The 24869-nt window shown below is 35.7% G+C and overlaps 1 protein-coding gene across 1 annotated transcript; it reads right to left on the bottom strand.

Moving 5' to 3' along the window:
• Positions 1 to 8: 8 nt before the first annotated feature.
• Positions 9 to 23660, bottom strand: LOC149086971 (carnitine O-acetyltransferase-like). The gene is made up of 14 exons (XM_089231181.1): positions 23506 to 23660; positions 22080 to 22283; positions 17278 to 17364; positions 14534 to 14652; positions 13510 to 13563; positions 13002 to 13167; positions 11910 to 12081; positions 9343 to 9524; positions 8255 to 8355; positions 4962 to 5084; positions 4204 to 4326; positions 1527 to 1725; positions 1064 to 1201; positions 9 to 314 (listed from the first exon to the last, which is right to left on the bottom strand). Exons 1-14 carry the CDS (start codon positions 23530 to 23532, stop codon positions 99 to 101), a joined length of 1911 nt encoding a protein of 636 aa, XP_089087307.1. The 5' UTR covers positions 23533 to 23660; the 3' UTR covers positions 9 to 98.
• Positions 23661 to 24869: the final 1209 nt, after the last annotated feature.

Raw genomic sequence — 24869 nt, 5'->3', positions numbered from 1 at the left:
AAAATCTGTAGATTTTCAACTTTTTTATTACAAATTTCTGCTTAACAACAACCAATAAAAAAAATGGGGTGGGAGAAACCAGGACAACAACAGAGCTTTCACAGCTTAGAACGCTGTGTTTGTAGTAATACATCGTGCATAGATGACAAGCTGTCCTGCAGAGCTCGCATGAAATTTGAGGAATGCGTTTCGGGACTGCTATTACAAGCTGAAAGACCAAAGTTTATTGAATCTGTTCTGGGATTATAGCAACAACCATATCCATCTGGTACGAGTGGTCCATAGCACATAAGGGCATCGACTTTTGAAGGTACCTGAAGAAAAAGATATTGTAAATAAATTACTGATATTGTATGTGATCATGAATGACACAAAGTTCACATTATTGGCTAGCACAACTAGACTTGGAACATACAAAGGTTCCATTCACTGACTTTTTGTGTTGCAAACTGAAATATTTCGCTGCTGAATCAGAGATTGGACATATGGTAAAAATCCAAGTTAGACTTTCTGGATATTAATGCGAAGATGAACTTTAGAAAGAAAAAAAATTTGTGGTCTCAGGTTTTCTTGCAATCTGGGCATGTGCACTAACCAATGTAACACACAGGCACAACTATTTCCTCATTATGACAGGCACAGTAATCTCCGTTAACTCAACGATAGATGGCAACAGTAGAGAGAGAGAGCATTTGCTGTGTTAGGCACTTGCCCGGATTGCAAGAAGACCACAGACACCACATCATCATTCACTTTTAGAATCTCATTCAAGAGTTCTCTATTGAGGGTAAAGGATAAGCATCTTATAGCTTTCAAATATCGCTTCATTAAATTTTATTCTAAGGAGTCAATCATATCAAAAAATATTCAGTTTTTGAGTAAACAATTTTACACAACTGAAATAAAAAGCTTGTTTGCATGGGAAAGAGCAGCAGTCTCATTAAACCCAGAAATTGTTTAAAATGTTTTTTTTATTCATTATAGCCCACACAGTGTTTATTCCAAGTAATAGGGTATATGCTGATTATATAGAGCCAATAACTAATAAACTATGCATATTTACTTGACTAGTAGATAACTTGAAATGTGTACTAGTCACATATCCTGGATCTAAGAATAGTTCAGGTACATTGAAACCGTTTTCAATAGCTATTTTCTTCAAGCCAAGAAGTAGTCTGTCAATACCCAGACCATTCACAGCCTGTGGATTAGAAAAAAATTATTCACTTGTCATAACCTAAAATAATTTACTGATTCACATTAATATTTACACCGATTCTAACATGCACCTAGATCTATTGGTTGAATTTTGGAGAAAAGTACAGAGTTCTCAATTCTAGTAAGTACATCAATATTCTTTTACAACTTACGGTTACATTTAATCCATACATGCCCAAGCTAATTTTTTATGTCAATACACAGTAAACTGAATACAGAAAATGGGTTCTTATACTAACAGACATGAAAAACTAACTTTTTTAAAATTTGTCATTAATTACGTAAGTTTAAATGAAAATATAAATTGCCTGTTGTGTGTACTCTTTATGAGCATCTACAGCAGTTCTTAATGAAGCAGCTTTCACATGTGGAGATGTAGCCTTATCCATCATTACCCTGCAGAAATCCAATGCTTCTACAGAGGCTGAACGTATTGTTTCAGTGCGACCATGGAGAAATTTACGAGTGGATGCAGACTCATAAGTAGCAGCTAGTTGATTATGTATCCTGAAATAACACCAGAGTATTTTATAGGAATAATTATACTGATAAACTTTGCACTGAAACATTTCAATGGTTTGATCATAGGAAAACATACTTTTGTTAATAAAAATGTCATTGTTGGTTTGAGTTTAGACTCAGAAAATATGGACAAGCCTTTCATAAGTTGATTTCATGTTTTTGTTCTCAAAATTGAATGCTTATGAAGTAATTAAACAGCCAAAAAAAAAAATTTACCACCTCAAGAATTAAAAATATTAAACCAATTTATAACTACTGCAAGTATTATAAAATGTTTCACCAACACAGTACAGTGAAAATCCTACACAACAATATAATCACTATGTAATGATATTGCTCTCTGGCCCTTTTCATAGTATTAATATAGCCCTTGTGGGGTCGTGTGGGCATTGTGCTGGACTCTCACGTAAGGATCCAGGTTTGAACCTCATTGGCAACAGTGGTAGTTGACTGAAGTTGGTTTTCTGCAGTTTTCCAACTTTAAGGTGCAAACGCACGTTGGCATTCCATTTGAAAAAGTCTCTCCACAGAAAGCACATACACAAGTCGAACCGAGCACAACCAGGCCCTGGCACTTGTGCTATAAGCTCATTTTCCAGAAGGGGATGGGTTGTTCATCAACAAGAACCCAAAACCATCAGCTCAACTCTGACAACATAAACACATTAGGGGGCCACACACATACAATACACATTCCGTCATGTACCAATTCATAAGAAATTCTGCAGGGAAATGTGTACAATGTGCATGTACGGTTAAGTAGTGTTAATATATTCCCTATCTACATACTTGCCAACTGCTACGGAATTTCCAGTTTCCACGAATTTCTGTCAAAATATGGAAGATCGTGAAAAACTAAGGAATTATGTTTTTTTTATAAATTTCTTTTGTTCAAGGATTTCATTGTCCTATCCAGTATTAAATGACATAACACAAAGACCTCATTTCCAAAGAATAAATATCAAATTATAGTAATAACAAATCACCTAATTGGCATTAAAAGTGCAGTTTAAACTAAGAGAAATCTTAATGCATGGGCGGCACACCCGAGCACAGCTTGGGGCCTCACAAAAATGAGATTTGGTTGGAATTCTCTGCAGTGTATATGTGAATTTGCCAGGTAGGATCTCAGAAAAATCACTTGGTCTGGGGGCCTACAATGCTCTTAAGATGGCTCTACACTAAGCTAACTTATCATGTGGCCTAGAGTTATTTTTGATAAATAAAAGAAACTTGAAATTTCACAGATGGCACTGTAAAACAAAAAACTTGACATCTATCTTACAAATACAAATACAACGCCACAACAGGCAAATTGCCCAACGAGGTGGCTGACTTAAGAACATCATGGATCCCCGAGCCATTTTTTGGAGGCCCTACCTACTACTGCTACACCACACATGCACCCCCCCCCCCAACCCCCACCGCGGAACCCCCAACGAATCGGTACATGCAGGAATGTACGTGTAGTGAAACCTGACGTGAAGTTTTTTGTTTCTCTGTAATGCTTGTTATGTGTAGTGCTGCCATCTGCCACCAGTTTTTCTAACTATGAGTGAAGTGTTATGATTGAATGATTTATTGTTGTAGGACTGTTGCTCTCTGTCGCGAGACTTTTTAACGGGGAGATCGGCTCGCATTTGCGCCTTGAAGTTGGGAACCACAGAAAACCATCTTCAGCCGACCTATATACTGTGTATGAAATTTATTTTCTGTGTGCGCATATTCTCTATACAAATCTACATTTTCATAGCAATCTTTGCCAAATTTTATATGTATACCAAAGAGGTTTCAATTTAACGATAGGCTACTTTAAAAGTTCATCAGAGTTGGAAAAATGCCCAACAGGGTAAAAAAACAATGATGCTCCCGGTATATGAAGAGAAGCCGGGCCATTGCAGGTATTATTGCGAGTTTGATACAGAATGTGAGATTCACAATATTTTTCTAAAGGTGAAGAAAACTGATTTGACTTATTTGAACATTTTTAGAGGGGAACTGACCCCAAATATTTTTCCGACAAAAAAGAAAAATTAGAAAAATATGTTATTTGACACGACACCCCCACCCCCACCCCCACCCGCGAAATTTTTTGAGGGAATCCCCATTTCCTCTAAAGGCAATGAACATTGCCACTATGGAGAGGCTTGGTTCCAAGGTTGGCATGCATGCATCTATAACAATAACGCCTTTATAACGCTATTTTTTTTCTGGTCCCTTGAGTTATATAGGCACTTCCCCTGTATTATAAAAACATGAAGAAACCCAAACCCACAACAGTCTTTCAACCAGAAGGACACCTCTTCATGGAATGTTGGCCGAGAAAATTAAGCCAACTAGACCATAGGATGTTTTTAACAATGAATGTGTAAGTGATTTATAAAAAAATTTCAAACCCAAAAGGAAATAAAATCCAATTTATTAAAATTTCGTAAGTGCATCTGCGAGAAAATAAAATATTACCTATAGTATGCCAACTGAATAGCCATCTGAATGAAACTATCAGGGCTCAGACGCTGAGACTTTACAAATTCTTTGCCGTACATTTCGTAAGTGAAGCAAGACATTTCCAAGTCATTGATGATTCTGAAATGAAAATCCAAAAGATTAACTACAGTAGATAGTTTTACTACACGTCAAAATGTTCACTCTGACCCCCCCTCCCATTTTATTTCGATTTCATTTTAGGACTATATCAGGGCTTGAAAAATGAGGGAATGATTAGAAAGCTAAGCTTTTTTTGCCCCTTCAGTGAAAAAAATGCCAAAATAAAAAAATTTTCTCGACTTTTCAAAAAGTTGGTTACTACTTTTTATATTGGTGGACATGCTGATATGAATTCAGAGAAACTTTTCCCCCAAACAAATTTACAGTAGAACTCTAGACAGACAACCTTCAGATGCGATCATCTCTCTTTCACAGCCAAATAATATAATTTTCCCATATATGAAAAATGTATGCTTTTCAAACACCTGATTAACACAGTAACCCCTCTTTTACAGACTAATTTTTTTGTCCAACCGGTGTCTGCAAAAGATAGGTTTTACAGTATTTAGTAATTGCATATTGAACATTTTAAGTACCAATACTAATTCTGTAGTCATCATCAGTAGTATTCATCATGGCAACACAGGATTTGTCTAGCCTTGACTACATATGGTTATACATCAGGAAGTGAAAACAGTCATGTTGAGAAGAGATTTTAGCCAATATGAACTCACACATCCAGGCTTCGTTCTGCTTCTTCAATGTCTTTCAGGGTATCCGCTGAAAGATTAAACCTGAGCTTCACTGGTTCACAGGGTGATGCAGATGGCAACCATTTATTTCCTTTTGTCTTTTCTCTGTGAAGTGAAAAACATGCAGTAAATTAAGGAAACAAGGTTCTTAAGAAATATTTATGACACATATTTAACTTTTTTAAAGAGTATTTGATGAAAGTCAATCTTCTTAAGAAATATTTACAATACATATTGCACAAAAAAAAACATATGATGAAATTCCATCCTGAATGCAGAGCAGACAAAAAGCCAACTGTATTAATATTGTCAAAAACTAAGATATAGCAATGCCATAAACAAAATTTCAACCATAGAAAAAATTGAAGACATCAAAAAAATTGAAATAAATACACCTGAAACAATACATGAACAGTCACAGCAATTGTATTATGATATATCAAGTTAGATAACATGCATTATGGTATACCAAGTTAGTATCCTGTAAAAGAAGAAAGTATAATGGTACAGTAAAACATGTCTTTAACTGAATCACAAGGGACGAAATTTTTTTTTCGTTGAACACAGGTTTCTGCTTAATAAAGGTTAAATTATTTAATGATCTCATATGTAATTGAAATAAAATAAAAATTAATTGAAAATAAAGTAAATAATTTAAATATATATGTATATAGGTAAAATAATGTACATTATTTACTTTATAATTACTAAATATTTCCATTTTCACAGCATCTCTGTATAAAACTATAAAATCTCTGTATAAAACACCCCACACTGTTCATATGAATCAATCACATTTACGTTCATATATGACGTTCTCTAAAATTTTCAATGAGGGTGTCAATATCGGTTGTGTCAGATTCAGTTTGCACATTGTCTATGTTTATGAAACCCTCAGCACCAAGGCCGTAACTAGGATTTTCGTGTGGTGTGTGTGTGTGTGTGTGGGGGGGGGGGGGGAATGACAACATGATTTGCTACACCGAGCAACTAAAAAATTCCAAAAAAAAAAAATTACCATTAAAAAATGTCCCAAAAACTCGAAAAAATTTCCTAGAAGTGACAAAAAATTCATCAGAATAACAATACAAAGTCTTGAAAACCAGTTATGTTCAAAAGTCTAAGAAAAATGTTTCAAGAAAAAAAAATAAAAATTTCCCCCCTTCCCACACCTCCCACCATTAAATTTCATCAAAAATTACCAATAGAATTTTCCTAACAAAAAAATTTGCTATTTTTGAATGGATTATGGAATCTGAAAATTGAAATGTACAAATAGGTACAGAGAAAATATATTCATCCACTCAATGACTAAAAAATAATATGTATATTCAAACTTCTCACCATTTTAAAGGATTAATTCAAAATGCATCTGCATTACATTGCAATATCAGATGTTTTTTCATGTTTTCAAAATGGAAAATCTTCCGTTGTCTTATACCGAGAGAAAAACTTCTCTCAACATAAATGGATGTCATAGGGGCATATGTGCCCCTATAAAACTGATTCACAGTTAGTTCCTTTTCAATCTTGAAATGTTCAGACTTTCCCATTAAGACGGCAGAAATTTTTCCACAGGTAGAAAGCCTACTGCGATTTTTCTGATCACTTTGTTGAATTTTACTACAACAGATTGGCCTACCCCATCTTTGGCACACCTAAGAACTTCAGACTTTATCTATGCAGCAAAGAGCATTAATAAGTTCCATGTCTTCCTTCCATAAGGACTGGATAAGTGGAAACCAAAATATTGCAGTTTGATATCATGCACACCAACTGTCCTTCAATATTCCCTTGGCAAAACAAAGTTTGTGAATTTTAATGCATGTGCAGCATCTTCCAAATTAAATTCATTTAGTATGAATTTGACTAGTTGAAAATTTTCACTGTAGGATATGCAGAATTCAGTCATGTTCCCTATCATGTAATCACAGATATTGGAGGCAGAGCTAATGTAGGAGCTTTGGCTTTAAAAGCTTCTGTATGATAAGAAAATTTCACAAAAACTTTTTTCACATTGAAAACAAGATGGTCAATGATCGAATAGCATGATTAAATTTCTTCACGAATCCTATGCATTGCATGAGCAAGGCAAGTTATATGTACAGATTTTGGATAGAAGCTTCTGATTGCTTGTCCTGGTGCTCCATTTGGCCACAAAACATTGATGCTTTTGTGAAAACGTTGACAGATAGTGGGATGATAAGACTTTCCTCTAGAATCTCAGAATTTAATAGAAAAATTTTTCCTGGCTGATCTGGCCCAAGAATTCTTATGATGACATTAGCAACAGGGCGATATTGTATCAGTATCAGTTCCTTTCCAAGTAACAATGGCTAATGTTTTTAATTTCCTTTCGATGCATTAATTTAGAATCTAGTACTTCTTTTCCTTTGCTTTTTCTTCTGCTGATGAATGGCTTGACTGACTTCTTATCTTCGGCAAAAGACTTTTGAAATTAATATACCAAATGCAATCTGTTGTTGTATTTTTCACTCTGTGGCCACAGCCAAATTATAAAAATGCTCTTTTCTGCCTGATTCCCACATTTGGACAAAGATATTTTTTTGCAATGTGTACTTTGCTTTATATGTTTAAATTGAATTCTTTTATTATGACCAGTCGTAGTTTGTTTAAAGTGGTTCGATTGAAGTGTTTTATAAACAATATATTCGATAATATTACTCAATGTAATTAGCACACACAAACATATTTAATTTCTTTCAACTTATACACTCTGAAAATAATTTTAGAAAAGTAAAAAATATCTTTAAAATACTAAAAGATGCCTCAAAACTTGAAAAATGTCCTTAAAGTGAAAAAATGACAAAAAAAAAACAAATACAAGTACCATCAACATCTGGATCCTGATTATAATGAATATTATAAATGTAAAAATCAAGATAATAGAATCAAGATAAGAATATTATAAATGTATGTTATGGTAAATTTTATAAAACTGACGAATAAGTATGATTTTTGATTTATCACACACTTACTGTAACTTATACACATACTGTATGGCACACACACGGGAAAAATGTTTTATAAAACTCAATCATTAAAAATCTAAAGCATTAAGGTTTTTTGCACAGTAATCTGAATTCCATGTGATTGAAAGGTTTGAAAATCAAGGTAAAAATAGAACTCTGCCCTATTGTGAATATAATGTTGATATATAAGATTTGACATATACAGAAAAATTTAAACACACATACACATACAGGTATAAAAAGTAAACATTCAAAAGCAGCAATTGAAAATTCAAAACTTACATATATGCTACTATATGGTCCATCATACTTGTCACAGGTGGTCCTTCAGCTGGACTATGTTCCAGTGTCAAGCCAACAGCTCCATCTGCCCCAACAATAAACTGTTCGTACAAAACAAGTTTAATGAAAGTTAAGTGAAAATTGGAAACTAATACAACCAGGGCCGTAACTGGGGGAGAAGGGAGAGGCAGGTCAAAATGTGCACTCACCCTAGCTGACCAAGCATCAAGTTGCAGCCCTGTACACAACATAAAAAAATACAGTGAAACCTAAGACAGACACACAAGATTGAAACCTGTCTTGAGCAGAATCAAAAGATAATCCCTTCAATGATTAGTGCTTTGACTTTGTGTCTTTATAAAACAGAAATCTGTCTAAAATGAAATATTATTTCAGTCTCTTGACATTACATTTCAATCAGGTTTCACTGTATATAAATTTGTATACAAAAAGATATAAAAAATATAACAATGTTTTGCCATGAGATGCTTAAGCTGTAGTCGAATTCTCAAAAATAGAATCTTGATTCTAGAATTGATAAACTTCACTGGATTCAAGAGCATATATGCAGTAATACCCAGACTTACTTATGTCGCTCCACATTTACACATTGTCTATCCCAAAACCATTTTTTTTTCTCAAGTAGGCCAGGATTACACTATAAAAGTTTCATAAAAGTTCATTAATAAAACTTGAAAAATGCAGCTAATTAGGGCATTGGTTGCATTTGCTTGAATGTAATGAACTTTTATGAAACTTTTATAGTGTAATCCCGGCCTTAGACTCACTTTGAGCAAATCTTGAAGGCTTTTGATGTCACATTCTTAGAATGGAAATGTTTCCTCACAAGTTGTATCGAAAAGACGAATTGATAAGAAAAGATAAAGAAAATGTACACATTTTATCTCCTTAAGAAGAGAGGCATTATCGACGGAAGAATTTACCTCAATGCACATTGTTAATCTTAGAACAAATTACTGACATATGTTGGGGATATCATTTTACATTATAAATCACAGTTTCAATGTCTCTGAGAAAATATTCAGTTGCTTATATGTTGGTCATAATGCTCCAGCCTAATCCTTTACCTGTATGGTCTTGTCAAACCACCTGTTACCACTGTTGGCCTTCCTGCCACCACCATGGACAGTCTGCAATGCTACATGTGTTTTCCTATTCAGACATCCAGCATCAGGAACTGCTTCGTCCAAGCAAACAGCAAAAATTGCCCTCTGAATCACTTTCACAGATTCTTTGTTTTTTGAATCATCTAGATTTTAAGAAAAATTAAACATTTTTAAGAAGAAATATGCAGAGTATATTAAAATTCCACACTCTGAAAATGCAAAAGTTATTAAAGAAAAAATATGACATAATTTTATCTGAAGAAATTCGTTTCTGCATGCTGGAAAGAAAAGGTTTATTTGGATTGTAAAAAGGATAAATGCATCGACCCTGTAATTCCTAATTTGGTAATAGATGTGATAAAAATATACACACAAACAATATGTTCTAAGACTTCAATAGTGGCACAACTAAAAGAAAATGCTATTTTTAGTTCAGGCATCCTACTGATCAAAATAACGTTCTTTATCATCTTGCATTACTGGCACGAAAGTACTGTATTTTAACATGCATAAGGAACCCCCTGATATTTTGCCCTTGAAGTTTGGAAAAAATTTTTCATCAAAAATATTTGTTATTTTAGGGTACATAAAAGGAGATTTCTTTTATTCACTATACAAACCATTAAATTTTTCATCTGATACATCGCAATCAGCTACACAAATTAGTTCATTCTTATCATTAGAGTTACTCATCGTAAATTGCAATGAATTGTGTGATTAATTTGTTAATATCTATATACACTGGTGAAATAAATTATGAGAATTTGCATATTTTATCGAATTTCATGAAAAGAACTGAACTGAATGTAAAACCACTGCTTCTAGACAAAAATGCAAATCTTGTACGTTAAATACGTAAGCGTACACGTGTGTGTAGGTGGAGCCGGTAGAGAAACAGGCTTTATAAGCGCGCGTAACTTAAGATGCATTTCGTTCGCTAGCACACCCCTGCGAATTTCTTGGTGTTATTTTGCAGCAATCGGTTCATTTCAAATTGCAACAGTAAAAATGAGTAACCACCAACGTTTAGATGATGGAATGAGGTGGCGAATTGTGGGGAGGCTAGAAGCAGGCCAATCTCAAGTCCAGATTTGTAGAGAGTTCAATTTAATGCCCAGCGTCGTGTGTAACTTATGGAAACAGTTCCAGGATACCGGATCCATCGAGAGAAAGCCTGGGCAAGGCCGTCCAAGAGCCACAACGGCCAGAGAAGATCGCCATTTGTCGATTATAGCGAGCCGTAACAGGAGTGCTACAGCTTCTCAGCTCTCTCGTGACTTGTATGCAGCCACAGGAATCCGTGTATCAAGGGTGACTATTTCCAAAAGACTTCATGAGAGAGGGTTGTTTGCAAGAAGACCTGCTGTTTGCGTCCCGCTCACTTCTACGGACAGGAGAATCCGTTTATCATGGTGAAGAGAGCATAGAGATTGGAGTATGGATCAATGGGCGACCGTTCTCTTCACCGATGAGTCCCGGTTCAGCCTAAGCACCGATTCTCGCCTTATGTTCATATGGAGAGAACCAGGGACCCGCTACTTACCCTCTAATGTCCGCGAAATCAACCATTATGGCGGAGGAGGTTTAATGGTCTGGACAGGCATCATGTTGGATGGCCGCACACGTCTCTATGTCTTTGAAAGAGGCACTGTGACTGGTGTGAGGTATAGGGATGAGGTCTTGGAGCCCTATGTTCGCCTTTTCAAGGGTGCAGTTGGCCCCGAGTTAATTTTAATGGACGATAACACGAGGCCACATAGAGCTCTTCTGCTTGACGATTTTCTAGAGAGTGAGGATATTCGCCGGATGGATTGGCCAGCCAGATCTCCAGACCTTAACCCCATAGAGCATGTCTGGGACGCTCTGGGGAGGGCAATTGCAACTCGCAACCCCCCTCCGGGAACCATCCACGGAATGAAAACAGCGTTGCTGAACGAGTGGGACCAATTGCCACAGGAAATGATAAACTGCCTTGATTTCAAGTATGAAATCACGCTGCGAGACCTGTATATCTGTAAGAGGGGATCATACCCCCTATTAGCCCATTTTTTTGTTTATTCTGCAACCGCTGTTTCATACCTTCCGACTCCAATGAGTGTTACACACGATCATGCGTGTGTATTACAATTATTGAATGGTTATTTTTTTTGTATTGTATCAATGTATGTACATATCAAATTTCATTAAAATTGGTACAGTAGTTCTAGAGATAATTGACCAAGTCTGCAAATTCTCTTAATTTCTTACACCAGTGTAATGATACATATATAAGAACTCACGCCTTCCCTATTTTTGGAACTCCTTTTTTGACAAAAGGGGTTCTTTATGCACGTTAAAATACTGTAATTTGTTAAATGTCTATCAGATGACAAAATAATCATAATAATTATAATTAGCATACAAAATTTCATAATAAAATATATTTTTTATTTCTTATTTTTCTCCCGTAAGCAGCTTTTCTGTGAATTGTGCCACCATTGTTGAACACAGTATCGGTCGCAGCCCATGAATTGTTTATTTTCACTTACATTTACACAGCCTTTTGTAGGCTTTAGCCCAGACATCTCTGTGCTGAGTTGTTAGTATACCTATTGGATCTTTCGTATGTCTTGACTGATCCATGACTTTCTTCAGTTGCGTGAGAATCTGACTTTCATTTAAAGGTTCTCCATCACCTCCATAAACATTGACACTGAAAAACTTGAAATCAGGAGAAAAAATTAACAGGCATACATTTAAAAAAGAAACCAATCATGATTTTAAGACAGGCATAAATGGGGACTCAAAACCAACAAAATTATAAAGAAAAAAAATATTGCAGAAAAAGTTCAAATATAATTAAGTGACTAAATTGAGTAATTTGAATTCATTTCCTATATAATGAAGATGGAAATACACAATCAAACTATTCAATGTAAACAATTTCAATAAAGTATTGATTAATTACAGTGAAACCTTGCTACAACAATACTCGATATAATGATAAATCCTATTTGGATATATCTATAGTTTAATATTAAACTGCTGCCTTTCAATGTAATGATAACCCCCTCCACAATGATATTTTCTTTTGGTCCACAGAGCATCATAAAATCGAGTTTTTGCTACATTTAAAAGGATTTTCCTGCAAAATTTCAGCATTATAAGCCGCCATGCACTGGTTTTAACATGATTTTCAACTAAATTATGATTTATTTACCAAAAGCAAAATTGGAGTCAGAGGACAACACAAAATGTTCTTAATTTATACCAGTGTGTCTACCAGCATGAAAAGGGGGGTCCCCCTTTCATGCTGGTCCCGTAAGATTCAGAAAAATGTATCATTTTAGACCATTTTTTTAGGAAGAAAAATGTTTGCCGCCTAAGAAATTTGCCTGGTACTTAAATTTTCTTCGATTTGTCAAGCCCTGATATGCATAGATTCTCTAAGAGAGTTGGTGCTAATTTATTAAAAGAAAGGGCGACTTCATTAACGTATCATTTTCTTAGTCATTCCAGGGCACCAAGGAAGATTTTGGAACTATTATGCAACAAATCAATGTATTTTTCCTTCAGTAATTTTTAAAACTAACAATAGAAATTTACAAATATTATGCACCACAACCAAAAAAATGACCTACATGATTATTATGGATAACAATGATGTGCTTTGGTGGATCAAAATCTCGCCCAGAATATATGAGATTATCTTTTGGAACAGCAGGAATTCTGCATGTAGAAAACACATTTCCATATTGCGACATATCTAGGGGTTGACCGCCCATGGTATCTTGTGGGAGTAAGTTTCTGAAAAAAAATCACATACACAGTTAATCTGAATGAATCTGCATCATATGTATCATATTTTTTCTTGTATTTTGTTTGGTGTTTGAAATTCTGCTTAATGCAGAATAACTCAATTTCTTTAATACCTCAAAAATCTCAAATATATTGTATAGTATCAAATTGTGATATAGACTGAATAGTATCAATCATACATAATATAGATTTAAAATCTTGTCATCAAATCTATGTCACTCGCATACTTGAACTAAATAGGACTCTACAAACTAAAATGATTTGTTTCATTAAATAAATGGGAGATATTCGTGAATTCAATAAAGAATTTGCAAAAATGTCAAGTATTACTTGTCCATCATCATCTTGAAATCTAAAGCACCTGCTATCATCCTTGCTGCATACCTAGAGAAGGAAAAAAGCTAAAAAATCATGATGTAAAATTTCATTTAAAATAAAATCACAGTTTTAATATAGTGTACATTGACAACGACCCCCCCCCCCCTCTGTTGTGCAAAAAAAAATGTTTGCTTCCTAAGAACGTTTTTCCATGCACATAGATTATGATTTATCAAGCCCTGTTCTAAATACAGTGGGACCCACCTATAAAAAAGCTGGAAAAAACAGCAAAAATATATTCATTATACACAAAAACTTCACTACATCCGTATCATCTTGGTAAGCATACCCAAGCAATACAGAATAATGGGACATGAAAAAAACTTTGTTTATGTAAAAATTTGTAATATCTGTGTTCATCATAAGTGAGTCCAACTGAACTGCCCAAAATCAAATTTTTAAAACAGTGAGATACACCCGAAAAGAAAAAGAAAATCTGACTGATGACTGAGATGTCAATGAAAAAAAAGAGGAAAAAACCTTTATTAAAAAGTCTGTGAACCAAGTTACTTGTTAGCCATAGTACCACTGTATATATGTATTTGATGTGCTAATTGGATGCTCATATATTACATGCACATGGCATTGATGAACTAGGAACACCCCAAAATCACATCTCCAAGAGGAGATTTCAAAGCATTTCCCAAGGAATAGGTGCATCTGGAAGTCATGCACATGAGTTTTATGCAAAAAAAATTCAATTTGTTTCATCCAAAAAAAAATTTCAGTCTTTTGTGTCAATCTTATTAATAATATTTTACAATTTTCAAGATGATACGGAAAAGAGGTGAATAGCACTCATTTATGTTCAGCTTCTGAAGTTGAATTGATGAAGGCTGGAAATAAAGGGATGCAAAGGGAGGGGTGATTGCCAGGGCAGCAATCTTGATGCTATCAAATTTTTCTGATAAAAATACTAGTTACGACCCTGACCTACAGAAAGTTAAATCACAACTGAAGGTGTGTAATTAATTACCTTAGTTGCTTATCTTCATTATCAAATGTCTTTAACGGAAACACTAAACCAGGACTAGAATACACCACAACAGGCAACCTGAATTCCATGTAAGCACTGTTCAACCACCATTCTTCCAGCTGGAAGTAAAAAAAAAACATTAACGTTTTTTAAATCCTTAAACTGCTCTCATCATTTTTAGATTATGGCCTTTGTGGCCTGCTCAATCATCATCTAATAATTTGTGTGAACTACAGTAATACCTCGGTTTTCGTTGACTCAGCTATTGTTGATTTTTTTCGCGAGAAATTTGTCTAGGTTTTCGTCGGTTGCCTCAGATTTTGTCGCTGAACCGCGTGACCTCGTTGCTAGTTCCCATTCTCCTGCTCAGTGTGGCATTGTTTCTTGTTGTGTGAGTATCACCCTGTGAGTCTAGCTTAAAAATTCCATGGGACCAAAGAAAATCATCAGAGCCAGCAACTCTGTGAAGAAGGTCAGGAACACGATCGAGTTGAAAAAAGAAATCATTAAAAAATATGAGAGCACCATTAAGATTGCTGAAATCTGTCACATGTACAATAAGTTGCCATCAATGATAAGAAGCATTGTGGTGAAAAAGGAAGAAATAAAGGAGGCTAATGTAGTGAAAGGCATGAATGTGCTAGCAAACAATTGAAGAGATGTCGAGGAGTTATTATTAATTTGAATCAATTAAAAACAGGTGGTGATTCTGTTTCGGAGGCCATCATAAGTGAAAAGGTCAGACTGTTGTATGCCAATCTCATTAAGAAAATGCCTGGGGCGAGTGTAGTGTACTTAGTGATTCTAAAACCAGTAAAATTTGAAAAATTCAAGAGAGGCACTGGCATACAAAGTGTTACTGGACATGGCAAAGGTGCAAGTTCAGACAAGTCGGGGTCAAAAAATTTGTCCAAATTCAAAGATTACGTAGAGGCTGAAGGATTCATCCCCCAACAAATCTTCAACTGTGATGAAATTGGACTCTTTTGGAAGAAAATGCCAAAGAGGATGTTCATTACACAGGAGGAAAAGGCACTACCAGGACATAAGCCTATGAAAGATAGGCTAACTCTTTTGTTGTTAAAGTAATGCTAGTGGTGAATGGATTGTACAGTGAAGCCCTTACTGGTGTACGATTCATAATAAAAAGGTATAAAAATGTAAATACCATGTTAAATGTTCATTTATTTGTCACATTAGTCTTTTATATTCATTTTATATTAATTTCATATCGTTTTCAGTATTAAACGATATATTTATACTCTATAAAATTTTGAGTGTCTAGGACGAATTAATTGGATTTACATGAAAATAATTGTCACGGTTTTCGCCGGTTTCAGATTTCACCAATTGTTTTCGGACGGGACGGATTATTGACAAAAACCAAGGTATATATATCTCTCTCACTGTACTTTCTTGAAAGGAAATTCTTAAAATGACGTATAGATGGCGTATGAATGCAAGTTCTAGTTTTTTCTTTCTTTTATTATTTCCCTATTCTCAGACAAGTTTACTTGTACATTGATACCTCAACTAACAAAGATAATTCATTCCAGAATCTCATTTGTTAGCTGAAACATGATTTCCTATAGGTTCCCGTGGAAAATCGTTCAATTCTTTTCAGGTATTGCCAAAAATCAAATGAGAGTTTTTAGGAAGATTATACATGAAGATCATTCTATTTTGCACCATGTACACAATGCAGTGGGATTAACAATGTCTCTCTATGTGAATAATTGTGGCCAACTCATTTGTGAGTCTTGTACATTCTGATGCAAAAGATAAGCTCCTAGCACTGAAACCATTCAAGTCTGGACTCCTTTTTTCAGTGTATTTTTCCCAGTTAATCTTTCATGAAATTTACATGAAATGGTTCAAAGTTTTTCTGAAAGAGAAGTGAAGGTATATCTGGAAAAAGATCTGGAGGTGGGCATGAATTTATTGGGTTCGCGAGACAATAACTCTGATGATGATTGGTGAGATAATTCAGCTCACTATGTGGCTGTGTTAGGTTAGCACATGTGCATCCATAAAAATGAAAACGTTTGTTAGCCAAGGAAGAGATATCACATAGAAACCTTTGTTAGTGGAAAAATTTGTAAAGCAAAGTAACACTGTGTACTATGTTCTCCACATTTTTTATTCTACTCAATCTATTTAATATCTGAGTTTGCGTGCTATATATCTATTACAGATTTTAGGCACCCAGTTTAGGGACCTATTTGTAGGACCAGTTGTTGAGCTCCATTATTAATGATAATAACAATCAGAAGGTTTTAAATAATACATGTTTAATTTGGTACGGACACATAAAAATGAAGGACATCACATAACGATGGTTGCTTGCAGACTGCGAAGAAAAACATTCGATTTTATATCCCAACTAGCGTTGCTAGGTAACAATCATTCGAGCCAGACAATTGCGAAGTGCGACGTCATTATTTTTCCGCAATCGGTAAAAGTTCAAGTAGAGGTCGCTACAAGATTATTAAGAAAGATTATTAAAGAAAAATAAAATAAATTCCAAAATTTTTACTGAAAAAGGGTGGGGGAGTTTCTATTTACACTGTTAAAGGGTTAAAGAGCCTGCTTAGTACCTAGTAAGTGCAAGTTTTTTTGCACTTACACTGCTATAAACACCTAGATAGAAAATCTCATACCCACTATTGTTCATAATATATAAACTGACAGGAGATAAAAATAACATTGTTTGCTGAGAAAAAAAATATATAAGGATGTCTCACCCAGTTATCCGTTGATTTTGCTCTTTCCTTGATCATGGAATGCAACTGTGTGCCTAATCCACCAGGTGCTCCAAATTCCTCCACGATCTGAAAAATTATAACAAGTTTTTTTTTCTTGCAGTCAAGATATGTTTGCATGATACAAACCAGACATAGCCCAAGCTCTGTTCCATGGGAGGTGTAAGCACCGTATCCGGTGAAAATGCAGTATAAGCACCCTTCTTGGCACCAAGAAGTGCGGAGACTACTGTAACCCAGAGGAAAAAGGGAAATAAAAAAAGCTTTTTTTTTAAACCGCTCACATGTTTTTTTCCCAATACTACTTTCTCCACCGCACAGCAACAATCCATGTTAGAAATCCAAATAATCCTTAGGGCACATACATGTGAAATAATCCAAAATGCATGTTTTAAATCGAAATAATCCAAAATACACGTTATAAATCGAAATAATCCAAAATACACATTATAAATTGGAATAATCCAAAATACACATTATAAATCAAAATAATCCAAAATACCCATTATAAATCAAAATAATCCACAAGGAATTGAATGGGCAGTAAACTCATACTACTGAATTTTTTTTTTAAAGTCACGAAAGTACAAAATTAAAATCACCAGAAAAATAAATTCTGTGAGGTTTCATGTTACTAGGTCTCGGCAAAACAGAAGCTATTTAACACCGTCAAGAATTAAAAAAAGAACCATTGTCAGAATGACGAAACTTTACTTGAATATTCCTGAAGCAATGAGATTTTATATGGCAAATAAGAAAAATACTTAAATATGCAAAATTTTTACAATTTTAATGCAGAATGGAAACAATAACCAGTCAGGGCAAAATAATAATGTGATGCCAGGTGTCGCGTAATCCTGTTATTGTCAAAATGGTTCTTCAGCAGGTGCTTTGCTGGTACTGCAGTGTGCATCTTGATAAAAGTTGTGCTATCCACATACTGATGCTGTTGAAGTGCGGAAATGACGTGGTAGCACAAAACAGATTATGCTTCTGGCCTTAGGCATATGCAGAATTTTCTCAAGAGGGGGGGTTTAGAGTTTTTCTTCTGGGGGGGGGGGGGGACTATGTTTTTTCTTGCAGAATAACACTATAATCTTGGCTCGGGGGGCCCTTTGCGTACACCAATGCTGCTGGCCAAGTACAGCACATCTACTTACACATTTTGCACTCTTTTTCTTTTGCCAAAGAAATTTCCATTGCTTCAGGAGTATCCATGCAAATTTTCGTCATTCTGACCAGTAGCTCTTATTGTATAGTTTTGAAATCAAAACTTTAATTATAATCACCCTGTATATAGCTGATTATTCTTCATAAATCTGTTACTACTATACAGCGGAACCTTGATTAACTGGGCTTGATGGTGGAAGTATAAAAAAAACTATTGAATATTAAGAAGGTATGAGATGTATTACTTCTTATGGAGGTAAAGTAACTACTATTGTACACTGATCTTTGTCCTTTAGGGACAGCTGGTGTTTTTATTGGATTATAAGACCACCTGCCCCTAGCATGATGGTGTCACTACTGTAGCTGCTTTTTTTGTGAAGGGGAAAAAAACCATGTGAGATAATACACCACACTAAATTTAGATGGGTGATGCAATCCCCATTCATGAATTTGCTAAAGATATAGAGCATCGGAATGTAGCCGAAGGTTAAAAATGTGGTAGAAATGAGAAATTTTGGCTTCTGTATGGCAACTTTAAATAACTTAAGATACTTCATATGAAAATATACATATTTTCAGGCCATTTTTCCATTTTTATGAGACTTTTTTGGGAAAAAACCCACTTATATCACAACATTTAAAGCCATACCATCAAAATGTACCCCAACAATATAAAATGTGGTAAGAATCAATTTTGGCTAATAATGAACCAACGATATTTTTCAAGGGGGAAAAAATATATTTAGGCCACTTTTTTGATTTTTTGAAAATAAACAAACTGTTTTTTTTAAAAAACCCACTTGGTTAAAACCGTTGTTTAAATCACACAACCCTGTGACAAACCATTGTAAAAGAACACGTCTGAGAAGCATTGGTAAGGTAACCATGGTAACCAAAGTGAACATTCTGAAAGTCATTATTGAGGCCCCATGAACCACTGTTGCCCCGAAAATTTTTCACCCACTTTGGGCATTGAGAAAATTTACCTTAAAACATAAAATTTTCCTGTGATAGGCAGGGTGTTAGTCATTATATTCTCAGAGATCATCTCTATTAACCAAGGTTCTCAATATCTGAGGTGATTTTGGATCCACTTCTTCCCCAAATAATCAAAGTTCTACTGCATATATAAAGTGAAATGTTCCTACAACTATATGTATACTGGATACAATGATAAATCCCTCTACAACAATATTTCTTCTTGGTCCACAGAGAGTATCGTTATATAAAGATTTCACAGTATACGTTTGATACATGATTTTAACGCTTCCCCCTTCACGCACAAGCTTTTGGCAACCAATTTAGATGATCTCTATTTGAAGAATCTGTGATAAAACTAAAAAAAAAAACTGGTTTCCTTGTTCGCAGGACCGGATTAAGATGTTTGAAGGCCCTAAGCACTTTAATGGTTTTGGTGTGCCCCCCCCCCCCCTCCCAATCCTTATAACTTATACTTTACTCAATATTGAATCTATAAATTAAAAAAAATAAAATATTTCAGACGTAACTAATCTGAGGCAGAATTATGATGCAAATATTTCTAAGCATGGACATCGAAAGTATTCCCCCTTTTTTTCCCCACTTGCAAAGTTTTTGATATCTCCCGGTTTTTTTGTTTTCTTTTTTGTTACATCTTTGGAAGTTTTTCTTTCATATTTACAAAAAATAAAGACATTTAGATACTTAGATTTTTTTTTCTAAAATCTTTTGAAAACATTTCAAGATATTTTCTCCCCACTGACTGCTTGTTAGGATTTCTTAAACCGGCTTCAAAACAATCACTGAATGCCAGAGTAAACTTTCCCCCGACTTCTTATTGGTCATAGGTCCTCGGCTGTACCTCCACTACGATTCCAGGAGGAAATAACTGGATTCTAGACTCCCAAAAGAAGAAAATAACACTTTATTTAATTTATTATCCAACACCTCCAACGGAACCGTCCTGTCTCTTTGGTACAAACTTTCACACCCCATCGTTTTAGAATGTCTCCAATCGTTCTCGTTTCTCTCTCTTGCGACTCCTGTTTCTCCTCTGCCTTTTTCCAACCTCTTTTCTCCTGAACCTTACACTTAGCATGGCTGATATAAGCCAGGTATCTTATTTTTGGTGAACAACAGTTACTAGGTACCTTTTCTTTCAGAAACATTTTCGAGTTGTGATCTAAATCTGTGTTAGCACTTCTTTTACTTCTTCTGTGAATAGAACTAAGGTGTCTTTATACACATATTCTAGGGCCTCTGGATTAGTGGTTCTATCTTTAGAATTTCATGGCCCGGTTGATTTCTTATTTGTGAGTGGAAGGCCCAGGCCCAGTCATACACACGACTAATGGAAAATAAATGAAGAAAAATGAAACAGTGAATCACTCGTTGGCTGATGGCAGGGCCTGATACCAGGTCGCGGCCAGGCAGTTGAGAAACACTGCTCTAGATCAAACCATAAAAGGGTGGCTCTAGACTGTGCAATTTATACGGATGCATAGAGCACTCTGAATCAGGGGTAAAAGATAAAAATAATTACAAAAATTGCGAAAAAAAATTAGAAAAATTTCAAATTATCAGCGTATTATACTGATTGACTCAGAGAAAACTGACTTTTGAAGCATTTCATCAGGGTGGGAAGACAGCAGCAAGTTTCCAAAGATTATTTCACTGGTCTGACACAGGTAATAATAAACAATAAGATAATGCTCCTGAATTCATCATCGCCCATTCACTAATGCGTGGGTCCCACCTGGACTCAGCCCGAGGACCTGATGGCAATTATATGTTTACAATTTGCAACAGTAAGTATGCAAATCGGTAGGATGGCAGTCTTAGCTGGGGGTGGGGGGAAATCAGTTTGCTCAAGGGTCCTATGATGCTATTAAGAAGACCCAAACCTACTTTATGGAAAATGCACGAAATATCATTCCAAAAACTCAACATTAACACATGATCTCTAGTCTGCAATATTATTAGTTTTTCTGCATTTATGCCATCCAGCTTTCGATGAAGGTCTTCAACTATACAGTCAATTGAAAATTCTATGATTTTTTACTGGATGCTTGCTGTTGGAAAAAAATTGTGTATGAATAATAACATTTCATTTCTCACCGTGCACCACCCAGGCTCTATCGACCATTGTAAATTTTAGCCATTGCCCTATGAAAAATAACAAAAAACATTTTGATAACTTTATGTGGTGCCCCCCCCTTTTTTCTTGATGCCTGAGCACGTGCTTATTTTACTTATTGGTTAATCTGGCCCTGCTTGTTTGCATGTTGGAAGTAGAAGGGGGGAAGATTAGTGCAATAGATTTCTCTTTCTCACCCTCTCCGATTTGTTATTTTCCCCTCTTATAAATACAGTATGCAGTAGAAAGATAAATTAGCTATATGTGGATGAGGGAATCACTAAACAAGAGTATAGAAAGAATAGGAAGGGGGGATAAAACTGCTTCCTTTCATGGGGGTTACAATAAAACTGCAGAATGATGAGAAAAAAAAAGTAAAAAAAAACCGGAAGAGCTGGAATGAATTTCTTTCCGGCTGAAGCAATGAATGCTTTTGGAGGAGATATTTTGTCTCTGATTGACAAGAAAAACTCACGGTTGAATTGGGAAAGTGACAAACCTTCTTAGTAAGCTCATATTCTGTGTCTGCAAGTAATGGCCTTACAGAAAGCATGTATCTTTCGAGAAGCGGATGAAGAGGTGGTACGGGTAGTCTTGGAAGCTTGCTCTGAGACGGAGTTGTCTTTTCTGGCATAGTGGACGTACTCAAGTAAGAAGACAGCACCGAAGATGGTTTTGTCCAAGCCAAATCTAGCTTCGTGACCTATATAGATAAAGATCTGAGTTGGTAAATGCAAAATATCAATATTGTTTTCTCTTTTTTTTTTAAAATTAAATAAAAGTTAATTTTTCTTCAAAGAAACATACAAAAAGTATATTAAAAGCATACGAGTCAAGAGATATAGAAAATTAAAAAATGATTATACTTGAGTTGCTCCGAATGTTGATGTGTTTGTAATTTTGTCGTTCTTTATCTTTATTTATTAAATTTTTTTTTCATTTTTAACAGCCACAGTATTATTTGCATTTTGGTGACTTCTTGTCACACTTTTGGACATTTTCTTGCCAAAGAAAAAAATCGGCAACACATTGGAATCTACGCTAAATACTATAGCTGTTCCGAATGTTGATTTGTTTGTAATTGCTTTTGTCATTGTTAATTTTTGTTTTAACAGTCATAATGTTATCTCTTTCTGGTGATTGTGTTGGCAATTGTTTTTGGCAGGAAAGACGTCCAAAAACATGTCTTCGTTTAAATCTTGGTGACCTCTTTTCAAGCTTTTCGACGTTTTCTCGCCAAGGAAAAAAAAATCTCCAAGAAAGGCATTATGCTACAGCTGTTCCAAAATAAATTATGAGAATCTCTGCTGGAGTCCTGTCAGACCCTACGGTATCTACCTACCAATTTCAAATTTTCAAATGGGTGAGGCACGTGGTGTCAAGGCACTTTTCTTGAGCCCTGCCAACCCCTCCTTTCCCCCACAGTCCTAACATAGGAGCCATGCTCACAAAATTTCTTAGAAAAGGGGCGAGCACTCCCAGAATTAATTCAGCCATCAAAATCTGCAGCACCAGCTGAAACCGAGCACCCACAGGCAGTGCCGTCTTGAGGCATGAGCCCACCCGGGCCCCAAGAGAAAAGGGGGCCTCACAAAAATGGGATCTGGTTGAGATTTTCGAAAATTTGCCTGGTAGGGCCTCAGAAAAATTGATTTGGCCCATGATGCTCTTAAGACGGCCCTGCCCACAGGTCTGTTTACATGTACATTTAAATCGTGTCAAACCGAAACTCGATGCGGAATATCATGAACACGACATCGAAATACCATTAAAGATTAAACCCCTAAGTGGGGGGGGGGGGGAAAATCTCAATAAAAATAGACATAAAAATGAGATTGGCGACCCAGCTGGTGCACGTGCCCTACGAATAATAGATTAAACGTTCTCGTTATGAAATATTATAAATAACAAAACGTGATACTGACCAAGCTCCAACCGAATCGGGAAATCATGCCGATTCGTATTTTTGCGATGACAAAACTTCCTTGTTGTGATTTTTCCTCCTCCAAGCCGAGAGATGAGGACAGTGTGATAACGGGGATTGCTGCTCTACTGAGAGATTAGCCAGACGCTGAAATGTAAACAAAGGTCACGTGTGTTCTAGCTTTCAAAGTATTCGTGACCGTGTATACAGTAATCTCTGCCCGATTTGAAACTAAAAAAATAAAACTGTTTTTATTTTTCGTGAGAAAACTTATGAACGAACGGAAATTTTCAAAAACTCGTAGACTCGTTTAGGGGCATATTTTATTGCGTTTGAACTGTTTTATTTCAAAGTCGAATCCTAAAAAAATATGAAAAAAATTCTCAGCAGGCTGACAGGGCCGAATCAACACATGGAGGGAAGAATAACTTTTTATCTTTCCCCTTTATCGGATCATGTAGATTACATGAAGACGCATTAAACAGTCATGGTGCTTAAATTTATTTAGTTATTAATACTTTAAGCGAATTCAATCCGGCAAAACACATGTTAAGTATAGGGAAAAGAGCGGTTTGTTTGGGCTTGTCAGCCCATAGAGTTGCCACAACAGCTTCAATTTTCGTTCCTGATGTCACCTCCTGTTAAGACGCCTTCATGTATTAAGGAGTTCTACCTCCTGTTATTCTTTCCTCCATGGAATCAACACAAGGCTTGAGCTCACGTGACTTTACGCCCTACCTATGGAATATATTCCCTACGAATATTGTTCCCCGTGAAAGCACTTCGTTATAATAAAAAAAATTTCGTTACAAAGAAATCCCAGGTTTTAGCATTATTCCTATGTAAACTTATCTCGGGGATTAGAAAAAGAGTGTTCGTTAAAACAGGATTATAGCACATAGTCGCCACACTCCTGAGGTTTGGAATGATAAAAGTCACGTGCTCTCTAGCTTCGTTGGCCTTGGCACTGATTCCAATCGTAAGATTTGAGTCCATGTTCAATAAATTGATCAAATTTATTAATTACCTAGGACTAGATTCCTAGGTGGACAAATAGCGCATTCGTCCGGAGTGGGGGAAGGGCTGAAATTTTCACAATGCATGTTTGATCATGGTGCACGGCCGAAAATCTAGCGTCTTCGCGAAACGGGCGCAATTTCAGGCAGGAACGTCATTTCAACTTTTTCCGGGGGGAAGGGCAAAGAACATGTACTCAATATGTATGTATATATATATACCAGTTTTAGAGTATCTTCAAAAGTCACCCTCCCTGTCCCCCAAATGACGGCCCTGATTTCAGTGTTGCTTCGCGAAATGACCGGCGTCTGCAGCAAGCCCTGTTCATGAATTCGAGCCCCTAAGCAA

Source organism: Pholcus phalangioides, unplaced genomic scaffold (assembly GCF_987345545.1).
Source record: "Pholcus phalangioides strain wild (caught in Gottingen) unplaced genomic scaffold, Ppha-v1.0 ptg000004l_1, whole genome shotgun sequence".
NCBI classification, from domain to species: Eukaryota; Metazoa; Arthropoda; class Arachnida; order Araneae; family Pholcidae; genus Pholcus; species Pholcus phalangioides.
The sequence above is the reverse complement of the archived record's forward strand: the minus strand, read 5'-3'. Positions and strand labels throughout refer to the sequence as shown.

What these genes read in the sequence shown, in the direction of transcription:
- LOC149086971 (XM_089231181.1), bottom strand. Translation starts at nt 23,532, where the DNA reads ATGATTTCCCGATTCGGTTGGAGCTTG. An exon ending in ATAAAGAGTACACACAACAG is followed by an intron (nt 1,202 to 1,526) that starts GCAATTTATATT and finishes TCTAATCCACAG; the next exon opens with GCTGTGAATGGTCTGGGTAT. An exon ending in TCAAGTTATCTACTAGTCAA is followed by an intron (nt 315 to 1,063) that starts GTAAATATGCAT and finishes CTTTTTCTTCAG; the next exon opens with GTACCTTCAAAAGTCGATGC.